Here is a 20,509-nt window from a genome sequence, read left to right on the forward strand (position 1 = left end):
AGATAGGAGCAGGCGGGGATGGAGAGGCTGCTCCGGGTCCCAAAAGACCCCCACCTGCCAGATGGCAGGGCCCTCCCTCACTGCACACCTCCACCTTGTGTGGGTTTCTAAGTGAACCTTGAGTACAAGTGTGTGGCCACCCTCCAAGCATGGAGCGAGCCATGGCCTGATTTTACCGTTGCTGAAATGCTCCATTCTTCCACACCATACTTACTGTATGTAACTGAGTAAAAACACATCTTTACAGCTGTATTGCAGAAATCTGAGTTGCTTACATATTTAAAAACCTACTAAAAGCCAAATGAGCAATCCAGAACAGAGCCAGCTGCCATCATAAGCACAGAACTGGAATACAAATGTCAAACAGTATATTTAAGTGATATATATCCTTTTAATCCATAGGATTCCCAGATGAAGCCTTACACCCAAATGTAATTGGGGTGTAATTCTACACTGCTGACAAGGGGCTCAACTGTTTACTTATATTTTTTGGAAAGCAGTTTAATAGAATGTATCTAAAGTAAAAATTTTTGGTCCTGGCCAGTTTGGCTCAGTAGATAGAGAGCATCAGCCCACGGACTGAAAAGTCCCACGTTCGATTCCGGTCAAGGGCACGTACCTTGATGGCAGGTACCCCAGCCCTGGTCGGGATCATGTGCAGGAGGTAACCAATTGATGTGTCTCTCTGTCTCTCCCTTTTCTTTCCACTCTCTCTAAAAATCAATGGAAAAATATCCTCTGGTAAGAATTCACAAAAAACAAACAAAAAAGTAAAAATAGTTGAGCAATTCTTCCTGGAATCTATCCTAAGTTTAAGAATTGGAACCGTGCATACAGTAGTGAAAAACTGGGGAGCACCTAAGTGTTCTTCAGTGGAGAAGTGGTTAAACAGATCATGCATTCAAAAGAACCATGCAGTCCTTAAATAGGGCTCACCTCTCCCCTGGTAATAAAGATGTAGGATAGACTATCTGTATAGCTGCAAGTCTTTTGTCTGGGAGGATTTACACCAAATTGCCAAGTGATTTCCTCAGTGGTGAGCTACAGGCAAATCGCACCTTCATCATTACAAAGGTAATAAGTAGAAAGGAACTGATAAAGTCATTTTTGTTGGGGGAAGCCCTACCTACTGAGCCCCAGCCAACTCTACATCATGTTTCACTTGCTGTTTGTACTCCCTTTCCTTGCCTCGGCCTTGCTGTTGTTTTGGGTTTTTTTACACATTTCCTCCACCACTTGGGCAAAATATTAATAGAACTCCCACATGCTCAAACTGAAACGTTAGAGATGAACAATTAGGATACAACAACAGACCAGCTCCTCTCCAACTCTTAAGCACACACCACAATGTCTCCCAACTGAGGCACACTTACATTGTTTCTAGACTTCAGCTACAATAACCAAACAGCACCAAAATAAACAAATACAGTCAGTTCTCCAAGGTCTCACATCTCAAACAATTCCAATGTCTACCAAGTTGTTCACGGAAAACAAATTTCAGTTCTCAACCTGAAAACTCTTTCATGCTGATACATCAGCAAGACAAAAAAGTATCTCTCAGCCCTAGCTGGTTTCGCTCAGTGGATAGAGCGTTGCCCTGCAGACTGAAAGGTTCCAGGTTTGATTCTGGTCAAGGACTAATGCCGCGGTTTCAGGCTCAATCCCCAGTAGGGGGTGTGTAGGAGACAGCTGATCAATGATTCTCTCTCATCATTGATGTTTCTCTCTCTCTCTCCCTTTTCCTTCCTCTCTGAAATCAATAAAAATATATTTTAAAAAAGAATAATTCTAAAAAAGTAGTAATGTATAAAATAACATCAAGGTGTTTTGTTTTTTTTTTAAAAAAAAGCATTTTTCAGGTAAAGGAGAGAATGAGCCAGTATGAGTCAGTTTTCTGCTAAACCTCAGGTTGTTAACATCTCAGGGAACTGTGCTGTGAATATTTTTTTTGCTTTTGTTGCTGGCAATGGACAATTAGCACAATTTTAAAATAAATAGGGCATCAAGAGTTGCTAATGGTGTGAAAGAAACAATGATCACAGGCAACTGAAGAAGTAGAAAAACTTGACTTGGATAATCAAAAAGCAGTTAGCCTGTGACAGCATGTTGAAGGCAGTGATATATGAACATGCAAAGATGCTGCATGCTGACTTGAAAGACAAGTGCTGACAGTGATTCCTTTAAGGCTAGTAGAGGGTAGTTGATAAATTTAAGAAGTGTTTCTTTATAGATCAAGCAGCACATTAGACATGTACCTTATATAAGAAAGATTTAATACAGGGAATCATTTGGGGTCTGGAACGAATTAATTGGGGGGGGGGGGGTGTAGGGAGGATGATTTGGTTTTTGAACAAACTGCTTCTTGAACAGCCTTCCAAAACAAATTAAGTTTGAGAACTGAGGTTCCATTGTAATTCTATGCTGGTGCTTTTAATTCTACCAAACAGGTTCACCAAAGGCAGAGTACCGGAGTACTTTACAAAACAGTTGTAAACCATGCTTCCTCCAACTGTGCTAAAACAATGTCTGGGTTTCCCGGTTTGCTCAGGAAGGCTTCCTTTAACATCAAGGTAAACAAATAATCTTCTAAATTTTGTTCTTTTGTTTTTTACATTTAAGATTTCTGGAATTTAAATATATGGTATGAGATAGAAGCCAACTTTCTTTCCTTTCCAGAAATTTATAAGATAAACCAGTTTCCCCTGCTGAATTGACACAGAGGTCTACAACCCTTTACTTACAAAACCGAAACTCAAAACTTTTCCCCTATTACTCACCTGGTGGCAAAACATGAGCTGACATTATGTTTTGTACCATCTTTATTTATCCCACTTATATGAGTCATTTGAAGAATTATTGGTGGTTCAACTACAAGGCACTCTCCCAGATCCTAGTGTAGCTGTCCTGAAATCCAAAAATTAACTTAAAAAGATCTGGCCCCAGGGTTTCAGATAAGGGACCGGTTCTTATTTGACTTTGACAAATACTAAGTTCCAAAAGGCACTGGGATCTTTCACTAGACTGACTCTATTCTGGTTCTAGTTTTATTACTATGCCATTAACACTTTTTTGTTTTTAATTGCACTGGCTTTGCAGTTAGTTATATCTGACAAAGTAAGGCCGTGAATTCACTACTGCTTTCTGTATAAACTAACCTTTACAAATGAAACGCTGAAATAATTTCAGCCAGTACCCCTCCCTAGACTTTGACTGGAATTGCACTGTCTACATTAATGTGAGGAGAACTGGTTTTTGTTGTGTCTTGTTCTTAACTCTTCCACCTGAGAACACAGTCTGTTCTGTCACGCACTGAGGTCTTGTCTCATGTCTTTGAAGTTTAAGATCCTATAACTTCTTAAATCTACATTCCTAATTATTTCAATGCATTTTGTGGTTATTGTAAGTGGATTCCCCCACCTCCCATTTATGTTTCTAACTGGTTATTACAATAGTGGAGAAAAACTAGTATATTTTGTATGTTATCTTGAATCCCAACATGGTTACCAGATTCAATGAATTAAGAACATTTTTTTGGAATCATTCCTATTTTCTGAGAATATACTCATTTATTTGCATATAAAAAGTTTTCATTTCCAGTATTTTATACTGATGTTACTTATTTATTCTTGTATTCCAGAAACAAACTTATAGTATATCACACATTTGAATCACTACTAGATTGATAATTACTAATATTTTATTTAATGCTTTTATTCTAGTTAAAGAATAAAAGTATTAAATGAAATTCATGCACGGGTAGGGTCCCTAGATCAGGGCTGATTGGCTGCTGGCTGGGGCCTCCCTTCCTGGCTGCCAGCTGCTGGCCTTCCTTCACTCTGCACTGCCCCAATGGTCAGTGTATGTCATAGCGAGCAATCGAACTCCCAGGGGGACACTTTGCATATTAGCATTTCATATAGAGAAGATAATAAACGAATTTACAGTTTCATCTTGGTATTACCCTTATCAATTTTTGGAATTAAGGTTAAAAAGGGTCCCTAAAAATGAATTTGAAAATAGCCTTCCAGCATGGCAGCCTAAGAAGTTCTGCAGACCTGCTCCCTAGTGAAACTGATGAAAACTACTTAAAAACAAAAAACAAACCCTGGTTGGTGTCACTCAGTGGCTGGAGCATCAGCCTATGCATCAAAGGCTCATGGTTTTGACTCCCAGCAAGGACAGGTACTTGGGTTGTAGGTTTGATCCTTCGCCACGGTTCAGGGTGTGTGCAGGAGGCAACCAATTGATGTGTCTCTCCCTCATAGATTTTCTCTCTCACTGGCTCTCTCACACACTCTCCCCCACTCACTCCCTTCCATTCTCTCTTAAAAAAAAAAGGAAAAATTATCCTCAGGTGAGGTTTAGCATAAATAAATACATTAAATAAAACAAACAAATATCTGACTATTTAGTCTCTACAAATGATCCTAAGAAAATAGAGCAAAATTGCCCTAACTGGTTTGGCTCAGTGGATAGAGCGTTGACCTGTGGACTGAAGGGTCCCAGGTTCAATTCTGGTCAAGGGCATGTACCTTGGTTGCGGGTACATCCCAAGTAGGAGGTGTGCAGGAGGCAGCTGATCGATGTTTCTCCCTCATCGATGTTTCTAACTCTCTATCCCTCCCCCTTCCTCTCTGTAAAAAAATCAATAAGAAAAAGAAAATAGAGCAAATGAATGAACATTGAGGAAAAGTTACTAAAACTCAGTAAAAAGTGTGATCTGTGGCTTCCCTGCCTCACAGCTCAGCATGATGGAAACTCCACTATAGACAGTACCGCCAGGCCTCCTCCTATACCCAATTCATCACAGTTAAGGGCTCTATCTTCCCAGGAGGGACAGTATGTCCACATCTAGCTACCTGCTTCTGAGGCTAAGTTCTGGGCAAGTTCAGCAGAGGTGGGGGCCCCCTTCTTCTAGCCAGCCCCCATGGAATGGAGGCTTGACCTTGGTTGGGCATGGCATGCTGAAAATACTGGCTTATTCACAAAGCAGAGGTCCAATGCCAGAAGAGGCAAACCAAAACCAAACCAAGACCAGAGGCTACAGCTACCTACCCACCCCCCACCACACCATTTCTTCTAAAGCAACCGAGTCACTCAAAGAGAAGTGCTCCATTGTCTTCAATCCCAGCTCCACAGCCTAAACTCAAAAGATTTTGCCCAGAGAGAAAGGAAGGTCTTAAAACATGAGCTCTCAGTCTCTTCCCAACGAAACTTACTGAGCTTTCTCCAAATAGTGCAGTGTGTGCAGAAAAGTAATTAAAAGGAGACAGGTAGATTTGCTAGCAATATAACTAAACCACTGACAGCCTGGGTTACCAGAAAGAACCAGTAAAACAGACAGCTAAGAACCTTCCTGGGTTCAGAATAAATCTCAAAGAATTAAAAAAAATGATCACTGCAAAGTAGCCCAAATTTAATTAGATCAGATTGGGGAACAATTTAATGACTCAATGCATTGTTGAAAGAAATAGAGAAATCAACCAACAATTTGTGGAGTGTAACTCCTGAGTGTAGTCTGGGAAAGAAACAGTCCAAGATAGCCCTGTATAAACCACTGTTATCTCAGGATAGCTGTGCACTTGCCTATGGCTTCCTCCTCAAGGCACAATATCAGAGGCTTCACATTGTGGGGATGAAAGAGACTGCACTAAAATAATTTTACTAGTCAACTAAACAAATAGACAAGCAAACACAATCAAAAGACTTGGGGGATGGGAAGAAGGAAAAGGCATGACAACACCGGCTCATCAAATAGATATCAATAAAAAGACATAAAAAAGAAATGAATATACATCGTGGAGCTAAAAAATACAATGAAAATGAAAAATTCACTAGAGTGGCTCAATAGATGTGAAATGACAGGAGAACTAGCGAATTTGTAGGTAGGTAGATATCATACAATCTGAAAAACAAAGAAAAAAAGGATGAAGGAAAATGAATAGTCAGTCTCAGACAACCTTTTACAAAAGTGACCCAATTATGCATAATGGGAGCACAAGAAGAAGAAAGGAGCAGAAAAAATAATTGCTAAAAACTTCACAAATCTTCCCAGCTGGCATGGCTCAGTGGTTGAACGCAGACCTATGAACCAGGAGGTCACAGTTTGATTCCCAGTCAGGAAGATCAACAAGAAAATGGCAACTGATCAATGATTCTCTCTCATCATTTATGTTTCCATCTCTCTCTCCCCCTCTTCCTCCCTCTCTGAAATCAATAAAAATATATTTAAAAAAAACACACAAATCTGATGAAAAATTTTAATCTACACATCCAAGAAGCTCAACAAATTTCCAAATAATAAGATCCACAAAGACACATCATAATAAAAATGCTGAAAGCCACAAAGACAAGAGTAAAATCCTGAAGTGACAAGAGAAAAATGAATCATTTTTTAAAAAGGAATCCCAGTATGGTTAAAAGCTGACTTTTCATCAGAAATGAGGCCAGAAAGTAGTGGGATAACATACTAGTATTTAAAACGCTCAAGAAAAAACTGTCAACCAAGAATCCTATGCCCAGCCAAGCTGTTTTTCAAAAATTAAGGTGAAACAGACATTCCATAATAAAGAACTGAGAATTTGCTGCCAGCAGACCACACAAGAAATACCAAAGGAAGTCCTAGCCGGTTTGGCTCAGAGGATAGAGCATCAGCCTGCAGACTGAAGGGTCCTGGGTTCGATTCTGGTCAAGGGGACATGCCCAGGTTGAGGGCTCGATCCCCAGTAGGGGGCATGCAGGAGGCAGCCAATCAATGATTATTTCTCATCATTGATGTTTCTCTCTCTCCCTCTCCCTTCCTCTCTAAAATCAATTTAAAAAGAAAAAATACCAAAGGAAGTTTTTCAAAGTAAAAGCAAATGATCCCAGAAAGTAAAGTGAATCTACATGAAAGAATAATAAAGGTAATTATATAATTATAAAAGACACTATAAATGCAGATTTCTTTCCCTCTCTTCCAAACCAATTTAAAAAGCAGTAACATAAAACTATGTATTTGTATTATATGGCCTATGACATACAGAAATGTAATATATTTGTCAATAATAGGACAAAGAGAGGGGGGTTAGTAAAGCTGTATTGGGCTAATCTATATATAAAAGTCAAGCGACTGGAACGACTGGTTGCTATGACATTCACTGCAGCAGCCAACCGGCCCTATCGGGGCTTGATCAGACCCTCCCAACCTCCCGCAGCCCCTCCTCCCAGCCAGCCCGCCCCCGATTGCCCCCTACACGATCAGGGTCAGGGCCAGCCAGGCGGACTCCACCTGTGCACGGATTCGTGCACTAGGCCTCTAGCAAGGAAATAACTACAAATGGTAAACAAATCCAAAGGAATAATCCAAATGGAGAGTTCCAGAAAAAGAAATAAGAAAGCTAATATAACTAAAGCTAGAAATATGGAACTGTTCTCCTATCTTCTGTCAGCTTCCTTAAAAAACAAAATATTATTAAAGTAATAATTATACTGTATTATATCATTGGGTTTATAACATACTGATATAATACTATAATAACAATAACACAAAAACTTTCTATGTGGAGAGCTACATAGGAGTAACTTAATATCAATAAAATTAAGTTACTATATATGAAGGAGATTTTGAAGAATTTGTGAAAAGCCTAGAGAAATCACTATGAAAATAACGCCCAAAAATGTAGTACAGAAAAAATCATTAAAGAAATTAAAGTTTACACTAAAAACTTTTAATACAACAGAAAGCAATGGTAGAACTAGAATGGAAGTAGAACAGATGTAAGTACAATAATATAAATAAAACATTAAATGTAACTGGCGTAATGATCCATTCACAAGGTTGAGATTGTCCAACTGGAAAATAAAATAAGATCAAACTATATGCTGTCCATAGGAGACACACTGTAGATCCAAAAGACTCAAAGATATGAGTAAATGGAAAGTAAAAGAATGGGAAGATATACAAACATCAACCATAGAAAACTGAACTGGGTATACTACTATTAGACAAAACATATAAAACAAAAACTGTTACTAAGATTGAAAGGGACATTTTATAATGATAAAAGGGGTCACGGTATCAGGAGGACATAACAATTATAGATGCACCTAACAGAGCAACAAAAAACATAAAATACAAATTGACAGAAATAAAGGGAGAAACAGACAATTCAACAATATAGTTGGAGATTTCAATATCCCAGTTTTATTAATATATACAACTTGGCAGAAGATCAACGAGGAAATAAATGGCATTAACAACACTATAAATGCTAATAGACATAACAGATATCTACAGAACACCCCACCGAACAACAGAATATATTTTTTTCCCCTCAAGTGCACAAGAAACATTCTCTAGAATATTCTGAGCCATAAAACAAGCTGCAGTAAATTAAAAAGGACTGGAAAAAAAAAAAACACACACACACACACAAAACTGAGCCATAAAACAAGCCTCAGTAAATTATAAAGGACTGAAAAAAAACCCAATGTATGTTTTTTGATCACACAGAATAAAATTAGAAATCACTAACAGAAATGAATTTGGGAAATTCACAAATATATGGAAATTAAATGACACTCTTAAATAACCAAAGGAATCTAAAATGAAATCAGAAGAGAAATCAGAAAATAACTTGCGATGAATGAAAAATGAGGATGCAGTGAAAGCAGCACTCAGAGAAGACCTAACTTTCCATCTTAAGAAATTAGTAAAACTAACAGCAAATTAAACCTAAAACGTAAGCAGAAGGAAGAAAATAATAAATATTCGAGTGGAAATTAATATAGTCAAGAAGAGAAAAATGAGGGGGAGGAAAATCAATGAAACCAAAAGTGTTCTTTATAAAGAAAATAAAATTAACAAAAATTTATATACAGCAAGACTGACTACAAAAAAAGTCTCAAATTACTAGAATCAGAAATGAAAAAAGGGGACTACTGACCTTACAGAAATAAAAAGGGTTATAAAGGAATACTATAAATAAATGTATGCTAATAAATTAGGTAAGTTAGATGAAATGGACACATTTCTAGAAAGACAAAAACTATTGAAACTGAGTAAAAAAAAAAATCTAAATAGACCAATAACAGGTAAAGAAATTGAATTAGTAATAGAAAAGCTACCTACAAAGAAAAGCCTAGGTCCAGATGGCTTCAGAGGCAAATTCTATCAAACTCTTGAAGAAGTAATACCAATTCTTGTTTAAAAATTAATCCAATTCTTTACCAACTCTTCCAAAAAAACATAAGAGGAAAAACTTTCCAACTCATTCTTTGAGGCGAGTATTACCTTGATACCAAAATCAAAGACATCATCAAAAACCACAGGCCAAAATCTCTTATAAATACAGATGCAAAAATTCTTAACATATAAAAAAATCATAAACTATGACCAAGCAGAACTTATCCCAGTATGCAAGGGTGGTTTAATACCCCAAATCAATCAATTGTAATATACTTACTAGGCCTGGTCCTTTTAGCTCTCTCCCTACTGCACAGTCCCCTCCAACCCCACCTGATCTCTAACAACATCCTCCAACCTGACATGTCACCCATTCAACCAAAAAAGACAACCCTACCTACTCTGATTTCTGTGCTAGGCACTGAGCATTCGCTGCAAAAATTAAGACAGAATTTGATCAATTCCTTATCAAATATGTTCCTTTACCTGTACCATATACTGCCCTCCCATCATGGTAGCACCACTGTCCACCAAGTATGTAAGCCAGAAATCTGAGATATTCCAGACTCCTTGTCACTCACTCATGCTGCCCTCCTGTTTGCTTCCTTACACAGCACTTTTATCCTGCCCTCCTCTTCATTCCCAAGGTGGAGGCACATCTCTGTGCAGCAGCCCGTCATTGGCCACAGCCTTCCTCCCACATCAGGGGCCCAAAGTGTCTAGTTCAACACCAACTCTAATCCTGTTAGTCCTTTAATGACAAACTTTGCTGCCTACAGGAGCAAGCCCAGACCCTTCAGCCCAACCCTCATGAACCTCTAAAGTCCAACCCCTCCTCCAGCAACATGTATACTGTACACTTCTGCTTGGTTTCTGAACCTAATTTGGTCATTGGCTCCAATATACATGGAGATCCTCATATTCCATAGCCTACTTGCTCCTTAAGGTCCAACTCTGATGTCACCTTCTCCATCAGAGTCTCCATTTCCCACTCCTCTCCGTGAGGGCACTGGGCCAGAAATGTCTAACTTCCCCTGCACCCTCTTGCAGTCCCTAACTAGAAGGCAGGTTATAACCCCAGGACCTCCCCACAGGATGGCCACTCACCCTGCGATTCCGGTTGTGATCTATGGTCTTAAGATGCTTCTGGATGATCCCAAACTGCATGGGAATAAAGAGGTCACAGGCTGCACAGTGGGCTGCCTCAACCTTCTTCACAAAATGCTCCATGGAAATTTCTATAGGGGAAAAAGGAGGGAGTTGCCACTGGTACCAAGAGCCTAAGACAAACCCAGGAGTTTGGGAAAAACACCAGACTAGCTCCTCACTTCACCCTGTAAGTTCCATGTGAGCCTGAGGCTGTTCTCACAAACAGTCCCTGGGGAAAGAGGGGAATCATGACCAGAGGAGGGCAGACCGAGGCCATGCCGATGGGAGTGAGATGGAACTGCCTCACCTTGTGTCAGATCCTGGTCTCTATAGATCTGCTGGATCAGACCATCAAGGTCCTCCACAGTTTTTCGGAGCTCCTCTGTCTTCTTAGTCTTGTTGGTGACGTACTCCTGCCAGAGACACCGAGGAGAGACCAAGGTTCATGGGGGCTCCTCTATGTCTTGAGGGGACTGAGAAGAGTGGAGCAGCCATGCTGCTTCAAGGCTCACCTGCAGAAAGTCAGCCGTCTGCTTGGGGAGCTTGGTGCCTATGTACTTAAAGTGCTCCTTGTGGAACTTGCTGTCAAGGTGGCTGGCCATCTCATCCTCATAGAAGGTTCGGTACTTGCAGAGCGAACACACAAACTGGATCCTGCCACAGGAGGGAAATGAGGGGTTGAGGCCTTGAGGGTCCCATGGAGCAGTGCTGCTGCCTCACCCAACCCAGCTCCGAAGCCCTGAAACAGGCTTTTCTCACGGGCCTCTGAAGTGCAGTCCCAGCAGGGGGACAGGCTAAGACCAGTGGGGCTGGGAGTAGGAAGGGACAGAAAGTCTGCAGGCTGTAGTTACTGCAATGTAGGGGGCAGGGGAGGAGCTCTTCCTTCCCACAGGCAGGAGGCTGAAGCCTGCTGAAGCCTGAGGCAGCAGCTGCTACAACAGGCAAGGATCGCTGGAAGGTAGCCGGAAGGCCTCTCTACCAAGGCTGGGCAGGAGCTTGTGTACTTGGCCCAGCTGGGGACCAGAAGGAAGGATGCCCTGGCGTGAGCCAGGTGGCCCTGAGGTGCAGAGTGGAGTGCGCAGTCCCGAGGCAGGGCCAGAAAAGGTGCTGCATCTTCCTCCTGGGGTCTGGGGGACTGAAAGGCCCAGCCCATCCTCTGCTCAGAGTGCTTGGGGGTGGTGTCGGGAGGGATGGGAGGCAGGCAGGCCTGGGCGCCTGCTGCCTCATCTTCCTCTTCCAAGAAGAGACCAGTCTGAGCTGGAAGGAGGACGCCTGCCCGGCCTGCCAGAGGGCAACCTGGAGTCACCTGAGCGAGGTGCTCTGTCTGGGCCTGGTGTTCACAGCAGAAGCCCAGGGTCTGGGGCCTGGGCTGGAGCAGGCCGCCGTGGCAAGGGGCGGAGGAGGCCAGCCGCCACCGAGGCCTCAGGGCAGGTCCCTACCTCTGCCGGATGTCCTTATCTGGGCCACGGGGTCAGCTTTTTCTGGAGAGCCCAGGGGCCAGGTGCCGGCGAGGCTGAGGAAGGTCCAGCAAGAGCAAGAGTCTGAGGCGGAGGAGGAGGAGGCAAGCGCCAATACGGGAGCCCTGAGGGCAGACAGACCCGACCAAGGGGCGTGAAGGGCTCAGCCGCAGATAGGCCTGGCCTGACAGGGCCAGTGGACAGGGCAGAGGGCAGGCCCGAGGCTGCCACAGCCCACAGGTGCTGCCATCTCTCCTGGGAACGGCGGTGGCCTCTTGGCAGCTAGCTGTGGTGGCACAGGCACCTTGGACCTTGAGTCTCTGATGAGCAGGCCCCCTCCCGCAGGGGCACCATGCCCCCAGTGCACCTCCGGACTCCCGCTCCGGACTGGAGCTTCTGGGCAACGGTGCTGAGCAATGTCAGGTTTCAGGCCAAAGACGACAGTGGTCACCAGGCGGGCACAGAGGGACAGGGGATGAGCCAGGCCTTGGGAGCTGGGCCGGGTGGGAAGCAGGGTCCATGCATGGCCAAACAGGTGGAGGCTCCCAAGGGAGGCCAGAGGGCAGTGAGGCGGCAGAGCTATGGCCCTGCCGGCCTGGTACAGCCCCATTGTGAGGCAGAGGCAAAGGGCTGCAGGGAAGGTGGTTACCTTTCCACCATGCGGTCTCGCTGCCGCTTCTTCTGTTTGTCCTGGCTCTTCTTGCCTGCCTGTAACTTGTGCTTTGTCTGGCCACTTTCATCCTGGGCATTCAGGGACCCTATGGGAACAAAGGCACATAGTTACCAGCTTGGCTCCAACAGGTGAGGGCAGGCCCTGTGGCCTCTAGCTGCATCACCTGCCATTTACTCCAATGGGTCCATTCTGAGAGCAGCTGCCTGAGCAAGGCCTCTGGCCTCGAGTAGGTGGGTACCCTGGGCTGGACAGGGAGCAGTTTTGGCCTAGGTTTTGGCCTTAAAAGGAAAGGACACGTGCTGACCCCACCGCTCTCCAGGACACCCACGCTCCAAAGAGTGGGCCACAAGGAGGCTGGAAGGCAGAGAGAGGCTGTTTTGGTGGGGAGGGCTTGGGTGGTGGGATGCAGGGAGGCTGCGGCTGGGGCTGAAGTGTAGCCCCCAGGGGCAAAGACCCCAAAGCTCACATGGCCCTGCCCACCCCCACACCGGGCACTGCGGCAATAGTGGGCTGAGGCTGGATTTACTGTTAGGTACCTGCTGGCGCTCATCACTCGGGTGGGGGGACACGGACTCCCAACACAGGGGCTGGAGAGGCGCTAAGGGAGAGGACACGCAAACCAGAGCCGTAAAAATTGCACCAAGGGTCCTAGCTCAGACACTGGCTACTGAGGACTTGAACTTCATGTTACTGAGGGACCAGGGCAGGGGATGCGCCTGGGGTCCACCCATACTTTTTCTTGTTCCCCCCCCTGAAGTCAAAATCAATGTGCTAGGCAGGGCCCATTGCCACCCACAGCCTTTGTCTGGGAAGAACAGGGACAGAGGACAAGGAGCCCCCTGCCAACCCCACAAGGGAAAGCCCAAGCTGGCCATGTTTCTGTCACAATCCTGCCCTCAGCTGGATGCCTCCCACCATAAGCGCCTGGGAGAGCCATTCCAACACCCAGACCACTCAGAACACTCACCCTTGTCTGCATCCTCTTTGCCGTCTTCCTTCCCCTCCTCTTTTCCCTCTTCATCTTCTCCTTCCTAAGACCCGATGTCAAAAATCCAATGTCAAGCATATGTAGTTGTTTATAATGGCTCTAAATGGCAAGGCCCTGCTACATGCCAGGCACTGGGCCAGGTGCCTCACATTCTCCCCACATCCTTTGCATGGAGGGCTCATTCTGTCCCTGGCTGGAAGGCCTCCCCGCAGCCTCGCTCCCTCCACCAGAGCTCCCTGTCTCCCTGTGGTGACCATGCTTGCATGCAGAGCTGCCTCAGGAAGGCCTGTGAAAGCCCTCTTCTGTGGCTCAGGTGCTCGGGCAACCCACTCTTCACTGGCACCCCTGCAGACAGCACACAGGGCCAGAGCCACTCACCGCTCTGCAGCCTTTTTCCACAGCGTCTGCACCTTCAGTGCCATCTGCAGCTTCTCCCTCGGTACCATCATCTGGAAGAGGAGACATGCTCAGCCCAGGAGCCCCATGGAGCAGGGGGCAGGAGGCAGGGGGCAGGGGGCAGAGGGCAGGGGACAGGGGGCAGGGGCAGCAGCCAGTGCCCTGGCTCACCATTGTCCGAGTCACTGTTGTCTGAGCAGTCGGTTCGGGAGGCTTTGCTGTCTGGCTCATCAGGACTGCCGCCCTGCTTTCTCTTCTTCTTCTTGGTCTAGGTCAGGAAGAGGGAGCCAGGTCAAGGTAGATGGCTCCGGGCCCTTTCCTCCACCCACTCAAGAGCCAAGAGGGAAGGCCTCCTCTACTCACGCGGAAGTCAGCTGTGGTCCAGGTCTTCCAGGTCCGCCTCATCTGCTTCATGCCATTGCCAAACCCGAAGCCAAAGCGGGAGCCGCCTGGGAAGGCACCCCCACCACGCATGCCCTGGAACATGCCATACTCCGGGATGATGTTCTGGGAGAAGAGGGAGGGCAGCCGGGAGGCACCAGGCATGCACTGGCCCCGGGCCCCCATGGGGTCTTCCCACATGCGCCCATAGCCTGAGGCCATTGGCCGGCTACTTCGGGAGTCCCGGGCCCAGCCCTGAGCCCGTGGGCCAAAGGTGTCGCCGCCACGCATGCGAAACTGGTCTCTGTAGGCATCGTACTGGCCTTCGTAGGCCATTTCCATCTCAGGGTCAAGTTCGCCATAATCGTAGCCCGACCGGTAAAGGTCACGCTCACTCAGGACGGCCCTCGAGTCACAGGCCTCGTAGGAATCATATCTGCAGAGGCAGGTGGCAAGCATCAGGGAGGGCCTCAGGTCCTGTTGCCTTTGCCTTCCCCCAAACCTCCCTCCAGCACCTACCCACCCTGCTGGAGGGGCTCAATGTTCAGAAATGCCAGGTAAAAGGCCTCTCAGGAGCAGAGTTCTAGAAACAGGAAGGGTCCCTCAGCTGGTATTCCCAAGCCTGCATGTGGACACTCATCAGCCTGGGGACCCTAAGGACTGATGACAGGAGGAGGGTCTGAGGGGCAGAGACACCTGATAGCCCTTAACCCTTTGGAAGCACATGTACATGTCTGCGGTAGCCACAACACGAAGGTTGCTTCTTGGGAGGAACAGAGCCGAGCATCCCAACATCCTCCAGCACATTAACTGTCCAATGGGCTGATAATGCCAATAAGAAACCTGTGCTGATCTCATCCCTCATGACTGGGGGAACCCCCAAAACCCTCCAAAGCTCCTTACCACCCAAAGGAAAAGGGGTACAAAATGGAGAGTGTTTCCCAGGAAAAACAATGAGCTTGCCTAAGGACTAGAAAAAAATGCTCTATTACATCAACCTGGAGCCCGGGACAGGGGTGAGGATGAGGGTGGTTAGGGCACTGACCCTACACAGCAATAGGCCAAACCTTCCACAGGAGTTGACAAGGCACTGCAGGGAGCCATTCTAACTTCGGCTGCAACCAAAGCCCCGCAGGCCCAGACCCACCCTGGTCTCACAGGCACACAACCTCAGCTCCAAGTACCATGGCTGTTGAGGGCAGGGGGTGTGCCTGGGGTTCCTCCCACACTTTTCACTTGCTACAAAGCCCATGCAAGCAAGTCCCTCTGCCTCCCAGTGGCTCTGGAGTTCTCACTTGACCCCACCAGTGCCCAGCCAGGTCCCTACTTACTTTCTGCTCTCCCCCATCTGTCAGCTGGAGTCATTAGGCTCCTCCACTCCACCTTATACTAAAAATGTGTGTCCTCCTCACTGAAGCCTCTTGATAGGGCCCAAGAACTCCTGGACTAGCACCAGTCCAGACAGTAACAAACACCCATAGCATGATGCTCTGGAGTAGGGCAAGTCTGAGTGCCAGGCCCAGTTCCACCACCTATTCCTGGGCATCTTTGGGCATGGGTGTGACCTGCCTGTGCCTAATGTTCCCCACCTGCATAACGAGGACAGGGACAGTTCTTTGTAGGCCGCTTCCGAGGCTGAACAGGTGCGCATCTGTCAGGTACTGAAAAGTGGCCAGGGAGTGTCCATATCTGCCCTGTTCTTTATATGGGGATGGCCCAGTCTACCGTGGTGAACCCCAAAGGCTCATCTAACTCTTCATACTCAGTCCCATCTGTCCTGCCCTGACAGTCTCATGCGAACTCCAAACGGTTGTCTCTAAAAGGAAGGGCCACTTAACACTGCTCCTAAGAGCCACTTGGTGGGTACAGAAGTTGTTCTTTCCCCTACAAGCTGGGGGAGAGATTGGCCTCCAGCCAGTAGGGGAGGGGAGAGGTAGGGGAGCAAAGCCAGATATGGTCAGTGCACTGGACCCCAGCAGAAAGCCCCAGGAACAGACTAAGGAGGGAGGAAGCAGACATGGAGACAGTTGAGAGGGAGAAGCCAGCAGGCAGCAGACAGAAGCGCGCCTGCAGAGCCTCAGCCCCTAAGCAGGCACCTACTCACCTTTCTCCACCTGAGCCGTACACGCCTCCTTGTATCATGTCTGTCTCCAAGTGCGGCACCATATCTAAGCGCTGGTTAATTCTGGACAAAACGGAATCAGCACTGGTGCTACCCACAGCACTAGGGTTAGCGTTTGTGTCAGAGCTAGGCATTTCCCAAGAGTTTGAAGTGGCCATACCGTACCCATAGTTGGTGGTGTTATCCTGGCCATAGCCATAGCCATAACCATAGTTATCGTAGCCTGCAACGAAGGACATAGAGAGAGATGGCTGGGGGGTGGGGAGAGGCGGGCCAGGGAGGAGAGAGGCAGACACAGAAACAAGCACAGAAACAAGGACATTTTCTGTTGCAGAGACAATCTGGGGACACTAGCCACCCAAGAAGTCCTTCTGTGAAGGAGCAGCCAGCCCAGAGCCCCCAAAGGCACCCAGCCTACCCAGCAGAAACATACAAACAGTTCAATCCCAAGGGAGAGGTCAGCAATCATGGAAATGATACTTGCCTCTGTTTGTCCCAGAGTTCCAAGTTCCATATCCTACAAAAAGCAAAAGGATAATTACGTTTTACAATATAATGAGAGTTTAATTCAGGAACAAACGAAGACAATACTTCCAGTATCTGACTGGATGCAAGAGACTGAACCTGCCCTTAACTGAGGAGCCTGGAGCCTGACAGAACCACAGAAATGATCCAGGCCACTCGCTGCCCTGGTACTCCACCTTCTGGGGATCTGACCATCTGCTATCCAAGGAGTCTCCCTTCAAAACACTCTCAGCTAAGGAATTTGACTCCTATACTCCCTTAAGGAGCACAAATGAGAAGGTTACACAACTCCTGGCTAAGCACCAATTAGAGGAAAAGGAGAGTGATTCCGGTGCCTCACACAGATTCTGCTGTATAAGAAGCTCAGCACCAAGTCCACATCCGCACTGAAGTCATGTCACTCAAATTGCACAACAAAGCCATCTGGATGGAGCAGAGAAACTTACCACCATAATCCTTCAAATGTCTGCCTGAACAGGAAGGGCCACCGAGTCCTTAAATTGTGTGAGTGTGTTGTGCTGGAACACATCAGCCGAGGGAAGGACAAGACACGACTTCAATATGGATTACTAACTCAATATGCTCTGGAGTTTATCATAGTACATGAGAAAAATTCATTCCTTCTGGAACACAAAGCCCTTAGAACTGACAAAGTATGAAGCAGACATGCTTCCTACCCAGGGGAATCCATGAGAACAGACAACCCAACTTCCCAATGACTCTGGTGAATGCCCAGAGTCATCTCCTACTGGTTCTCTCTGCCCTGAGGACAAGTCAAGCTCATTTCAGGGCAGGACCAAAGTTCAGTGAGATGGCAGCATGATGAACGGCAGAATCCAGCCATAGCAGAGCAAGAACACACACACTGAAAAGATGAACCAGGGAAAATGAGGGACAGGTCGAGGTCCTCCTCAATACAGTGCACAAACAGAATGTGGAGGCATCAAAAACCAGCGAGGGACTTTAGATGACCACTAAGTTTAATGAGTGTGAGCATAAAAAAGCTTACAGGATAAACCAAGATGGCGGCATAGGTAAACATCGGAAATTGCTGCCTCGCACAACCACTTCAAAAATACAACTAGCCCTAACTGGTTTGGCTCAGTGGATAAAGCGTCGGCCTGCGGACTGAAAGGTCCCAGGTTTGATTCCGGTCAAGGGCATGTACCTTGGTTGCGGGCACATCCCCAGTAGGGGGTGTGCAGGAGGCAGCTGATCAATGTTTCTCTCTCATCAATGTTTCTAACTTTCTATCCCTCTCCCTTCCTCTCTGTAACAAATCAATAAAATATGTTTAAAAAAAAAAACACAACTAAAAGAAAAAACAGACATCATCCAGAACCACAGGAAGGCTGGCTGAGTGGAAACTCTACAAGTAGAAGGAAAGAGAAAAGCACAATGAGACTCAGAGGAGGTGCGGAAGTAAAGTGCAGAGGTACGGAGGCGCACATGGAAAGGGCTGGCAACTGAGGACACGATTTTTCCAATCGAGAGGGAGTCTCCAGCTCCCGACTGCTCTGAACTCCAGTTCCAGGCGAGTCTCTGGGGACCCAGACTCATACGGGGAGAAACTGGACTGTCTGGCAGCGGGTGGAACTCGAGGGCGGCTTTCTCTCAGAGGTGCTTGCAGCAATTACTGGGAGACACGGGGCCTCTTAGGGTAGGACTGAGGAGCAGCCATAGCTGCTTGCTCCGCCCTGTTGATCTCCTGAGACCCCACCCCACCCAAGCTGTGCACAGAGGCTTTTGCATATAAAAGGCCTGGCCCTTTGCAATCTGAAAATTACCTAACAAACTGCAGCTGGATCAGAGAGACCCAGAACTTCCAAAACAAGGCCCAAGGCCCCACAGCAGCTTGCATTGCTTCACAGCTGGGCCTCATCTGGGCACTTCCAAACCCCAAACAAGAAAGAGAAATCTGCAGATCTCTCCATAGCTCCTGCTGGGTAGCCTCAGGCAAGGGCTAAATTAGCACCTCCTTAGAGATCCAAGAGCCAGTGTACCCAGTGGTCAGAGTGGGACCATCCAGATTACAACACCTCAGATCCATAAGGGACACACTCAGGGGGCAGACTCAGTGAGCACCAAAGCCCCACTGAAGCAAGTCTTGCCCCAGAAGGGTGTCTCCAGCACAGAAGTTCTCCCACTGCAGACACAGCTGATTCTCACAGCCAATTGGCCTGGAGGTCAATTCCTCCCAGTGATACCTACAACAATCAAGGCTTAACTACAACAAGACTGTGCACAAAGTGCCGAAACCGGTTTGGCTCAGTGGATAGAGCGTCTGCCTGCGGACTGAAAGGTCCCAGGTTCAATTCCGGCCAAGGGCATGTACCTGGGTTGCGGGCACATCCCCAGTGGGAGATGTGCAGGAGGCAGCTGATCGATGTTTCCCTCTCATCGATGTTTCTAACTATCTATCTCTCTCCCTTCCTCTCTGTAAAAAATCCATAAAATATATTTAAAAAAAAAAAAAAAAAAGACTGTGCACAAAGTCCACAAAGAGGTGCGCCAAGAGTGTCCACCTCAGGTAATTGGGGAGGCTGAGCCACTGGGCCCTATAGGACACCTAGCACAGAAAGCCACTCTATCAACACAGGGAAGCATAAAAAAAAATGCGGAGACAAAGAAACAGGTCACAAATGACAGAAATGGAGGAAAGCAAACTACTGGATATAGAGTTCAAAACCACACTTATAAGGTTTTTCAAGAATTTTCTAGAAACTGCCGATAAATTTAGTAAGACCCTCAATAAGTCTAGTGAGACCGCCGATAAATTTAGTGAGACCCTCGAGGTTATGAAAAAGGACCAACTAGAAATTAAGCATACACTGACTGAAATAAAGAATATTACACAGAGTTCCAACAGCAGACTAGAAGATCGAAAGAATCAAGTCAAAGATTTGAAATACGAAGAAGCAAAAAACACCCAACCGGAAAACCAAAAAGAAAAAAGAATCCAAAAATATGAAGATAGTGTAAGGAGTCTCTGGGACAACTTTAAGCGTACCAACATCCAAATTATGGGGGTGCCTGAAGAAAAGAGACAGCAAGATATTGAAAACCTATTTGAAGAAATAATGACAGAAAACTTCCCCTACCTGGTGAAAGAAAAAGACTTACAAGTCCAGGAAGCGCAGAGAACCCCAAACAAAAGGAATCCAAAGAGGACCACACCAAGACACATCATAATTAAAATGCCAAGAGCAAAAGACAAAGAGAGAATCTTAAAAGCAGCAAGAAAAAGAAACTCAGTTACCTACAAGGAAGTACCCATATGACTGTCAGCTGATTTCTCAACAGAAACTATGCAGGCCAGAAGGGAGTGGCAAGAAATATTCAAAGTAATGAATACCAAGAACCTACAACCAAGATTACTTTACCCAGCAAAGCTATCACTCAGAATTGAAGGTCAAATAAAGAGCTTCACAGATAAGAAAAAACTAAAGGAGTTCATCACCACCAAACCAGTATTATATGAAATGCTGAAAGGTATCCTTTAAAAAGAGGAAGAAGAAGAAAAAGGTAAAGATACAAATTATGAACAACAAATACACATCTATCAACAAGAGAATCTAAAAATCAAGTGAATAAATAATCTGATGAACAGAATAAACTGGTGAATATAACAGAATCAGGGGCATAGAAAGGG

General features: G+C 46.0%; 1 protein-coding gene across 3 annotated transcripts in view; it reads right to left on the reverse strand.

The window, feature by feature from the left end:
* Positions 1–20,509, reverse strand: part of AKAP8L (A-kinase anchoring protein 8 like) — a 31,475-nt gene that overhangs the window by 591 nt on the left and 10,375 nt on the right. Inside the window, exons 3-13 of one of the 3 annotated variants that reach the window (XM_070416274.1) lie at positions 16,817–16,849; positions 16,498–16,555; positions 16,315–16,395; positions 14,193–14,646; positions 14,001–14,097; positions 13,812–13,882; positions 13,413–13,476; positions 12,422–12,530; positions 10,828–10,969; positions 10,623–10,728; positions 10,274–10,404 (exon numbers count right to left, since the gene is read on the reverse strand). In XM_070416274.1, the coding sequence (XP_070272375.1) occupies positions 10,274–10,404; positions 10,623–10,728; positions 10,828–10,969; positions 12,422–12,530; positions 13,413–13,476; positions 13,812–13,882; positions 14,001–14,097; positions 14,193–14,646; positions 16,315–16,395; positions 16,498–16,555; positions 16,817–16,849 (1,346 nt within the window). Of the gene's footprint in view, positions 1–5; positions 714–10,273; positions 10,405–10,622; positions 10,729–10,827; positions 10,970–12,421; positions 12,531–13,412; positions 13,477–13,811; positions 13,883–14,000; positions 14,098–14,192; positions 14,647–16,314; positions 16,556–16,816; positions 16,850–20,509 lie in introns of those variants that run through there. The other 2 variants (XM_070416275.1, XM_070416273.1) reach the window with 2 other exon arrangements.

This window comes from Myotis yumanensis, unplaced genomic scaffold (assembly GCF_028538775.1).
Source record: "Myotis yumanensis isolate MYYU_CA2020_CCGP unplaced genomic scaffold, mMyoYum1.0.hap1 SCAF_5, whole genome shotgun sequence".
Classification (NCBI taxonomy): Eukaryota; Metazoa; Chordata; class Mammalia; order Chiroptera; family Vespertilionidae; genus Myotis; species Myotis yumanensis.